This window comes from Salvia hispanica, chromosome 6 (genome assembly GCF_023119035.1).
Source record: "Salvia hispanica cultivar TCC Black 2014 chromosome 6, UniMelb_Shisp_WGS_1.0, whole genome shotgun sequence".
Lineage (NCBI taxonomy): Eukaryota > Viridiplantae > Streptophyta > Magnoliopsida > Lamiales > Lamiaceae > Salvia > Salvia hispanica.
The window spans coordinates 13,607,164-13,618,154 of record NC_062970.1 but is presented as its reverse complement, the minus strand read 5'-3'; the positions used below and the strand labels follow the sequence as shown (position 1 = coordinate 13,618,154).

Genomic DNA, 10,991 nt, shown 5'->3' with positions numbered 1-10,991 from the left:
GGCAGGCTCATCTTCTCTTTCATGCAAACGAAAAGAGAAATATTCCCTCGGACTAATTTTCTTTCTACCATATGAGCGAGAACTATTAGAAGTTGCAAAACCAATATCTTCTCTATAACCATCCTCACCATAAGGGAATAGAAGTGGATATTGTAAACCTAGATAAGAGGGATGTAATTCATCAATGCGCTGCAGTTCACCAGTTTGTGTTAGAACAATAATGTCTCTGTTATCCAAAGCTTCATCAAAGTCCCCAACTATTAAGGCAGCAACTTCAGATACAGAGGGTAAATTATAGGTTCTTCCATCTTTACCTCGTTTTCCAATCAATCTTAAATTGACATTCCGATGGTTACTTTCGACAATCATCTGCTTAGCCATTCGAAAAGATTTCACTAAAACATTATTTTCATCTAACATCTTCTGAATATCAACAACAATTTCCACATGAAGCTCATTCACGTCGTTCCTTCACATAAAAAGAAATATAATAATTATAAAAGCTCAAATAAAACGAACATTTTATTACAACAACAATAGGAGAAAAACATACCTTACTGACTCCACTCTATTATTAACCTCATTATCAGTATCGTAAATATATAGTTGGGCAAACTTTGGTTTTTCACCATCCAACGGCATTAAACTGCCAATAAGATGATAATTTTGTCCATGCAAACGAAAAGTTGGAGGAGATTTTCCATTATTCAAACTGTTATCAATCTTGCCTCCCATGGATGTAAATCCAAACATGGCATTGTAAGAACGGATATTTTTCAAAAAGTGTTTGCTCTTCTCATCTCCGGAATACATTAAGTTATCCAAACTTATTGGAATAGACGGCATCTTAGGAATTTGAATTTTACCATGAATACAACACACTGAATACTTTGGAAGTTTGAATTTTTTTGGTTTTCCAAGTCGTTCTTCATACCAAAAAAGTGCACCACAATGTGAACACGTATACGAAGCATCACCGATGTCCCAATATTCTACAAAATTAAAACAATAACCAAGATGAAAATTCTGTGCATGTATGTGTATAAATTTTAATTATTTAAAAACACAACAAAAATTTCATAAAATTAGATTTACTGTTAGTACAGATTAATATTTTATTATGAATTTAATATATAACCAATAACAAATAATATATAAATAACATAAAATGCTTACATTCAGTAGTGGCCCAATTTGATATATTATCAACTATTTCAACCAAAGATGATGAATTATATGCATCTTTATTACAATTATTAAGTTTCACTAAACAATCAATACCACCAATTTCATGACCTATAAAAAATATGTCAAACATATTTATTTCAATAAATCAGTGCATAGTAGAAATATAGTAAGACAAAACAATATTTATTTATAGGTTAAATTTTGAATGAAATAGACGCTATTTAAATGTTTAGCTTTTTACCGATCATAGATGATGAGCAAGATTTCGACAAACCATCCATGGACGAAGAAACCTTTGTGAAGTTTGTATTATAATTGAAGCTTGACCCACGAATATTTGCACATGACTCATCTACAAAATAGTTATATTCATGAGCTAATTACAAAAAATGAGTAATGCTATTTGAAATTAAATAAAATTATAAATCATGCACAATGACGTAAAAAGACTATTTAAATATTTAGCTTTATACCTATCATAGATGATGAGCTAGATTTCGATAAACCATCTGTGGACGAAGAAACCTTTGTGAAGTTTGTATGATAATTAAAGCTTGACCGACGAATCTTTGCACATGGCTCATCTACAAAAAAGTTGCATCCATGAGCTAATTAATTTTGCATCTCTAAAAGAATGAGTACTATTTTTTAAAAAATAGTAAAGTATGCACAGTGGCGTATAAAGAAACACAACGACAAACAAATACTCACTATTCAAAAATATTACATCTCTGAAGTGGCAAACAAATAAAACAATAAAGCCCAATAAGTGAAGAATGCTTTTAGAAAAATAGAAGATTATTTAAACTAAATGAGATTAAATAAGTACAGATCACTAAAACATCCTTTCTATACCAGCTCAATTATATGGCCTCATTCACTAAATTAAATAAGGAGATTTAATTCGAAATTGGACCTTTAGTATATCCCACAGCCCAATTAAGTTAAATTCAAGTCCAAAAGAAAGAGAAGAGCCCAAGTATATATACCCCCAAGTCATATTCATCTTCATTATTACCTAAATCTAGATGAGAAGATGAATATTACAAAGAAACCGCCACTGCGTCCACTCTCTGCACCATGCAACCGCCGCTGTTTGTCCGGCGCCGCCAATTGCCGCCGGCGCCTCCGTCTTTTCTCCAGGGTTCAACTCTCATCTGCCTCTCATTCCATCCGGATCTCCCTGCTTCTCCTCCGTTAGCTGCCTCCGCGATATGCATTCGTTGGTTAGGCCGCCGCCGTGTTTTACCGCCTACTTTTCCCTCTCCCTTGTTCTCTACATAACGACCCCACCACTACCGTCCGCCAAAGCCGCACGGCGCCGTCTCCATTCACGCCGAAAGATCGTTTCTCTTTTCTTCCTATTTTGACTTATGATTTTTTATTTCAAACTCATATTTTGATGTTCAAAATTGCAGATTTAGATAGATCTGTAGCTAATTACTTATATTTTTATTTTTTAGACTTCATACGGTTTTTTATTTCCAACTTTTAATTTGATGTTCAAAATTTTTCATAATTGCATGTGCTATAATAAAAAATATGAAAACCGACCTGTTGAATTTTCGCTTCGTGGATTTATTCTTGTAGACTTTGTTAATTTTTTCATTCTTCTGTAAATACATGTATCAAAGTAACAAATATAATCAATATATTCTGTTTGTTTTTTATGCAATTCACTTTTTTTTCCTTTTCTGGTGCAGTAATTTTTGTAACACTACAACTCACTTTGATGGCAAGCAAAGAGGAAAATACGTAGCTGAGATAGGAAAAAATTGTTACATCTCTAATTCCATTTGTAATACTCTAACAATGTAACAACAATTAATAACAAAATAAATACATAACAAATGCAAAAAAGAAATGATACTTTGAACATTCATAAAGAAAGAGAAAAACTTACTAAATAGGATTAGCAGCAGTGTATGGTGAGCAAACTGAATTTAGTTCTTTGAACTTGTATTTATAGAAAATGAGGAGTCACCATAATTTCTGAATTAGAATTTTATCTGATAGGTTTAGAAATGCCACCAGTATTATTTATCAGATTTAAGAGGATAACAATTAAAAGAATTTTTATTTTATTCATTGGGTAATAACATAATACTAATTGTTTGTCTTTACCTTGTAGCTTGAGAGCCTCAATCAATGAGATTTGACTACTCTGACTTCCCTTTATTATGACCTCATGTTTCTTTATGATAAACTATTGCTGCAATGATAAAATGTTAAACAAAATACTAATGGAGTAGTACTATAAATCATCTAAATAAATACACAAATTATATACCACGTATATTTTCAAGAAAGGAACAGCGCAAGTTTTCTATGTATCTTTATTTTGTTTAATAGGTTTACTTTTACTATTGGATATTTTTTTCATTTATAAATTTATACTAATACTACTTTAAAATTTAGTTAGATTCATAAACAAAATATAGATTCATAAATATATACGTGACACATTTTGTTAGATTCATAAATATAAAACATATTTTGTGAATCTAACTAAATTTAAAAAATAATGTGTTGTGTTTTAATTGTTTTAATTGAATATATATAAGTGTGATTTGACTGATTTGACAACTCTTTATGTCATATATATTCATATCAATATGTTAATATAGTATATTATATGCTAATGAAATAATAAAATTGAAGAAAGATTACATGTATAGAGAAATAGAGATTTTTTTTTAATAGAACTATAGCAAATGTGATCTCAATTTGTAGAGGATGAAAAAATATGAATTTTGGAATAACTTTTTTATATATTTCATTTAATATATAAAAGATATTTGAATAATAAATAAAATATTTATTGACCTATGAGATTGTTTTTAGTTTTTATTGTTTTAATTACATATATATTAGCGCGATTTGACTGATTTGACAACTCTTTATGTCATATATATTCATATCCATCGTATGTTAATATAATGAAATAATAAAATTGAAGAAAGATTACATGTATGGAGAAATAGAGATTTTTTTTGTGAATAGAACCATAGCAAATGTGATCTCAATTTGTAGAGGATGAAAAAATACGAATTTTGGTATAACTTTTTTATATATTTCATTTAATATATAAAAGATATTTGAATAATAAATAAAATATTTATTGACCTGTGAGATTGTAACAAATGGCATAATCTCATTGGTCAATAAAATAAATTGAGAGAGAGACCACTTGATCTCATTTTTACCCAATGGTCAAAAGAACACGATTTGACTAATTGACATTCATTATTATCTATATCAAATCAATCATATATTAATATTATATATTATATGCTAATACAATTTTATAATATGCTTATCAACATTTCATGAAAGTGGGCGGGAAAATGGATTGGCTGGTATTCCGCTTTTATATATATATAGATATGGGACGAAGGGAGTACTATACTTGATAAAAAAAAAAGGTGATCATCCTCCTATAAAAAACACCAGAAATGGTAAATGGAAATAAAATATTGTTTGAACAGTTGAATGGATTGGCTTTATAGATAATTGTTATTAGTGTAATTAATTAGTGGGACAAGTGTAAACAATGTTAAAAGAAGTTGGCTAAATCATGCCATAATATTGGAATAGTAAAGGTTAAAATATTGAGCCATTGAGTCTAACAGTATGCCATCGAAGCATAGAAAAGTCTGAAAATTGATATTGGAATAGGTAACTATTAACATGCTCATCAAAATAGTACTGTTAACATGCTCTTCAAAAGGCTTCTTCTCACTCTTCATCTACTTCCATCATTTCTTCTTCTTCTCCTACTTCCACCATTTCTTCTCCCGGGCATTACGCTCAAAGAGGGCTTTGCGCTCTTCAGGTTACGGACATGTGGCTCTTGGCATTCGTCGTACGAGCGGCAAGGAAGACCAAAACCCTTGACATTGCCACACACAAAGCAAAACCAGCCGCCCTCGTAGCCGTGTTCAGTCTTCCAATGCTCCTCCATGGCTGCAACAGAGTGAGTAATCTTTGAGGATTCGTTGCAAAAACAACGACATCATTCTCTCTCCAAAGACAACTTATTCTCCCGCGTAGCACTTGAGTTATGCTGCTTCGCATTTTTCACACCCTTGCCCTTCTTCTGGATGCCCTTCTTCTGGTGCTTGGGGTGGCTGTGCAGAGGCTGGTGCCTGGGGTGGCATTGCAGGGGCTGGGTATCCTCACTCTTGTGAGGATGTTTGGGGCCAATGGTGTGAAGAAGAAGGGCAAGAAGAAGAAGAAGAAGGGAAAGGGTGTGAAGAAAGCGAAGCACCATAACTCAAATGCCACGCGGGAGAATGAGTTGTCTTTGGAGAGAGAAGGCTGCCGTTGCGTTTGCAATGAATGCTCAAAGATTACTCACTTTGTTGCAGCCATGGAGGAGCATTGGAAGACTGAACACGGCTACGAGGGCGGCTGGTTTTGCTTTGTGTGTGGCAATGTCAAGGGTTTTGGTCTTCCTTGCCGCTCGTACGACGAATGCCAAGAGCCACATGTCCGTAACCGTGAAGAGCGCAAAGCCCTCTTTGAGCGTAATGCCCGGGAGAAGAAATGGTGGAAGTAGGAGAAGAAGAAGAAATGATGGAAGTAGATGAAGAGTGAGAAGAAGCCTTTTGAAGAGCATGTTAACAGTACTATTTTGATGAGCATGCTAATAGTTACCTATTGGGTTTTTGGCTTTTTAAACCAAAGCCTTTCCCCGAATTCCGGTTTTTCCCATGAACTATGAGATTTGTTTTTAAAACCACGAACTTTCATTTCGTTAGGATTTTCCCAACCCGACCCGAATAACACATTTCCGACCCGAATAGCATAATTCAAAATGTTAAAGTTGTGTTTTGTTTATTCAAAAGTTGTCATTTGTTATGTAATAATTGTGAGTGTATGTATTATTGTGCCAAATAGTATCCAAGTAATCAATTTAGTGACAAATAGGATTAAAATTGACATGTAGACAATCCGGGTTTTGTCGTTGACCCGCCAGGGGAAAATCCTAACGAAATGAAAGTTCGTGGTTTTAAAAACAAATCTCATAGTTCATGGGAAAAACCGGAATTCGGGGAAAAGTTTTGGTTTAAAAAGCCAAAAACCCTTACCTATTCCAATATCAATTTTCAGACTTTTCTATGCTTCGATGGCATACTGTTAGACTCAATGGCTCAATATACCTTTACTATTCCAATATTATGGCATGATTTAGCCAACTTCTTTTAACATTGTTTACACTTGTCCCACTAATTAATTACACTAATAACAATTATCTATAAAGCCAATCCATTCAACTGTTCAAACAATATTTTATTTCCATTTACCATTTTTGGTGTTTTTTATAGGAGGATGATCACTTTTTTTTTGTATCAAGTATAGTACTCCCTTCGTCCCATATTTGTAGTAACATTTAGTTATGGTACGGGTTCTTATTTTTATTTTGATTTATTTTAATGTAGATAATGGCATTTGGGTGTAATTTTATTGAATAATGAGGTAAAATTTTATGTGCAAATATGATAAATTCTAAATGTTACTCCAAATGTAGGACGAACTTTTATGACAAAATGTTACTACAAATCTGTGACGGAGAGGGTACTTTTTTGTATTTATAGGAGCATGATTCATGTACTAGTACTTGAAAAGGCTTCTTCTCACTCTTCATGATCCATGATCCATGATCCATGAGTTAGTGTATCTATTAAGAACATGTTAGTGTATTTATAATATGTATTGCATTACTTGAAAAGTAATATGGTGCTTCGCATTCTTCACACCCTTGCCCTTCTTCTTCTTCTTCTTCTTGCACTTCTTCTTCACACCATTGGCCCCAAACATCCTCACAAGTGTGAGGATGCCCAGCCCCTGCAATGCCACCCCAGGCACCAGCCTCTGCATAGCCACCCCAAGCACCAGAAGAAGGGCATCCAGAAGAAGGGCAAGGGTGTGAAGAATGCGAAGCAGCATAACTCAAATGCTACGCGGGAGAATAAGTTGTCTTTGGAGAGAGAAGGCTGATGTGGATCCATGTATTTTGTGATCCATTTCCCAAGGATTTACCCAATTTGTAGGTGATTGATCTAATATTTTTGTGAAGTAGATTTTCTATTGTATCAATAATGGCAACCCAACAAGAATTTAGGAAACTAAGATGATCAAAACAAGAAGTAACATTGGATAGAGTGGAAATTGTGATACATAGTCATTGATGAGGCAAGCTAAGACACTTACAACATACTAACATGCATCCATGGCTAGATCTTCAAGGGAACCACAAACCTCAAAGCATACCTCTACTTGATCCATGCTTGAACTAGCAATTGATGGAAATCCCATGCTTGAACTAGCAATTGATGGATTCAAGCAACCTAAATCTAGGAATTGGATAGAAACCCTCTCCAAGAGAAAACAAAGCTCTCAAGCATATAATTCAGCAAAAACCTCAGGAAATGGAATAACATCAAGAGGTATTTATACTATGGGTCCAAAAATAGAAAGTTGGCCCACAAAATCTAAAAATCGGCATAATCGCCCGGTCGGGCGTTTTTCACATGCCAAAATGCCCGGCCCGGGCGTTTTCCCTGTCCCCGGGCGTTTTGCACAGTAAAAAACGCCCGGCCGGGCGTTTTTCCCGAAGCTCCCGGCCTTCTCTGCGCGACTTCCGTAAAACCGCCATAACTCCCTCATTCGGACTCCGATTGGGATGTGCAAGATACCCACGCGAAGCCGTTTCCAAGACGAAGACAATGGTGGCAGTTTCATAGCTTTCAGATATCATCTCGATAGGACGGTTTTCGGTTGAATCCAGCTGTAGCTGAAATCCTTGACGCACGGCCTCCATGATCGTATCATCCTCCCCTTCTTGGAAAGGATTTGCCCTCAAATCCGGATTCCGTACACCTATAAAATAGCACGAGATCAAATCAAATATCCATGTAGGATGATAGAGATTAAGACCACTAACGACTCTAATAGAAGTCACCATACCACGACGGTGGACACACTCTAACAAGCTCAAAACTAATACATAAGCTATGTTGAAACAAATACCCAGGCATTCTTTTACATTGAAGTCCCAAACAAAACCATGTGATGCATAGTCTTTGACAAAATGACAATAAAAGATACCAACCCCACTAAACGGCTTGATTGTCATGCAATGAAAACAAGTATTATGCCAGACACAAGCTTCACACAATTTGACTCTTTTTGCCTCAAACATTTCCACATTATCTATACCCATGTCCTTCAACATCTTCACAAAAGATTTGGCATTCTCATCAAGACAAGGCATATACAAGAAAGGGTCCTCATATGGTGCAAAATGGAAAGTTATCAAGAGAGGCCTAAGCACAAAAATCTTATTCTCACGCTCATGCAACGAACAATCATTTTCAATCATTAACACACCATTCTTGCTCAAATAAGAAGTTCTCTTCCATAAATTGACAAACTCTAGGTCAGGATATAGAGGAGGTTTATGATAATTCACATTAAGTTTGCAAGAAAGATTATCATTTAACAAACAAAGTTCATCAATATGGATTTCATCCCATTGCCCCATCAATTTCAAGAGATTATCAAACATAAGGGAGCAATGTGTCCATAAACCTTCATGCACGACATGGAGACAAGACTCAACACCATGCATATGATACTTGTAAAAAACTACATCAAGTATCATGAGAAATGTTTCCAAATTAGCCCCACACAATTGCTCTAGCAATTTTAAAACAATACCACAAACATGAGAACGATGCAATTTTATGCCATTAGTCACAACATCATCCTCAAGAGACATATGAGTGGAAAAATCCTTCACAAAACGGCCATAGAATACTCCAATCCCATTGAAGGGTTTAACCACTTTGCAATGAAGACATAGCAAACACCAAGTTCTAAAGTCATTATCCATGTTACTCTTCTTGGTCTTAGTATCCTCATCCACATACACATGAAGCTCAAAATTACCAACAAATGAAAGTTTAGGCATCTTAGCATGCAAGGAAGTCACTCCAACATTCAAGGTAGAAGCCACAAGAGAAATGTCATGTCTCTCAATGCTTGATTTTACCAAGAAAGGATCAATATATGGTGCAAAGGTAGATTTAGCATTCAAAGTTTCAAGCTCATGAGACCACTTTTTACACAAGACATCAATAACAAATTTATCAACACAAAGGGGTTTCTCTAATATAATCTCATTCAATGAAACATCACAAGGAGATAAGGATAGTGCACTTGAACCTTGGGCAAGGAGTTCATCCACTTGCCCTCGTTCCTCTTGTTCCTTCTCCGGGTGAGTAGTTTCCAAGCCATGTACAACATGATGCCTCACTTCCATGCCTTCAATTAAATTTCCTACAAATTCATGAACACAAAAAGACATAGAAGAAGTGTTAGTGGGTAAGGGTTTAGTTTCCTCACCAAGGGCAAGAGGCAAAGGATCATTTGGTGCCCACCCAAGGTTGACCTTAGAATCTAACAAGCACCCTTTACTCACTTGTGCTTGTGGTTTTTCTCTCATTTGATATTTTTCTTTTCTCTCACCCCCACCACTCTCTCTTGACTTTTGCACCTCACACTCTTGTCTTTTATCACGCTCTCTTGGCTTTTTAGACTCACATTCACTCTCAAGCCTTTTCTCTCTCTCTCGTTCTTTTTTTCTACTAATTTGGATTAAGCTCTTCGAAGAGGAGACATTTCCATATACATCAAGAGACTTATGTGATAAATGGAAAGAAGAGGGTGTAGCCAAATTACTTGATGAGTTACCTCTTTGGTTTGTGTCAACACCACCATGTGGGTAGGTAGGCCTCAATCGAGCTCTATATGAGACTTCTTCTTCAATTGGCCTCTCAAACCCGTTATGGCTAACATGATCTCTCACCCTCTTAGAATGCCACTCTCCATGAGACTTGGGAGCTCGTTTCCCACTATATCCTCTATCAAGCCCATCTCCATGGTACCTTGATTCATAGTCACCTTTAAAATGGCCATGAGCACCATTTCTTCCCCCAAACCGATCATTCTCCATGTGATTGACTCTATTTCTATCATTCCCCCGTTGCCATCCCTCATACACCACTTCTTCCATCATCTCCTCCGGGGCAACATTAGGTAGATGGTTACCCCTAGAAGTAGGAGTCCTAGATGTGCGGCCTCCCTTCAAGGTGTTGAACTCCTCAAATAATGTGTTTTGGGCGGCAAGCATGCGGGCTTCGGATTCTTTTGATCGAGCAATGGATTCTTTTGCTCGCACATCCATTTGGATCATCATCTCTTGTTTGAATTCCTTCATCATTCGGGCCATCATGCTCACAAGGTCCCCATCGGGTGTAGGGTGAGTCATGCTTGTTTCCTCCCCTTCCGCACTTGTCCCCGCCATTTTGTTGGACCGGGTGCGAGGAGGCATAGAGTAAGTACCTACAAATCAAACAAACACTAGGAACTAGTCCTAGAGGTTAGTAATAAAAGAAAGTAGAATTTAAGAAGATGAACTCAACCTTGATGTCCCAAACCCCCTCAAATCACTCCCCAATAACTCTCGACAAAGGCTTAGAATATTGTGAGAAAGGTGGATTCACTCACACTCACAACTCCAATTCCAAGATTTAAGTGCTTGAGGTGGATCAATCAAGGTATACTCCTTGGTCAACAAAATCAAGAAGACAAAGCCATAAACACATATTAGCAAGATGCAAGTCAAAGAAAAACAAACAAGGGGTGACACTTTTGCTGAAATTTGGCTGATCTTTATGATTTTTTTTGGTATTGATTCCCGCGCCCAATTTGGATGAATTTTGGTGGATAGATTC

At 35.8% G+C, this 10,991-nt stretch overlaps 1 protein-coding gene across 1 annotated transcript; it reads right to left on the bottom strand.

Annotated features, from left to right (window-relative positions):
• Window positions 1-6,894: 6,894 nt before the first annotated feature.
• Window positions 6,895-10,685, bottom strand: LOC125194744. The gene is made up of 3 exons (XM_048092974.1): window positions 9,949-10,685; window positions 8,306-9,534; window positions 6,895-7,065 (listed from the first exon to the last, which is right to left on the bottom strand). The coding sequence occupies exons 1-3, from the start codon at window positions 10,586-10,588 to the stop codon at window positions 6,895-6,897; spliced, it is 2,040 nt and encodes a 679-aa protein (XP_047948931.1). The 5' UTR covers window positions 10,589-10,685.
• Between the last annotated feature and the right edge of the window lie 306 nt (window positions 10,686-10,991).

Bases quoted from the DNA above. Each gene is read 5' to 3' on its own strand.
- LOC125194744 (XM_048092974.1), bottom strand. From the start codon at position 10,588: ATGCCTCCTCGCACCCGGTCCAACAAAATGGCGGGGACAAGTGCGGAA. The intron at 9,535-9,948 runs GTAACTCATCAA...ATGAATTTGTAG, and splicing joins TGTTGACACAAACCAAAGAG to GAAATTTAATTGAAGGCATG. The intron at 7,066-8,305 runs GTTGGTATCTTT...GTGGCTATGCAG, and splicing joins CAATCAAGCCGTTTAGTGGG to AGGCTGGTGCCTGGGGTGGC.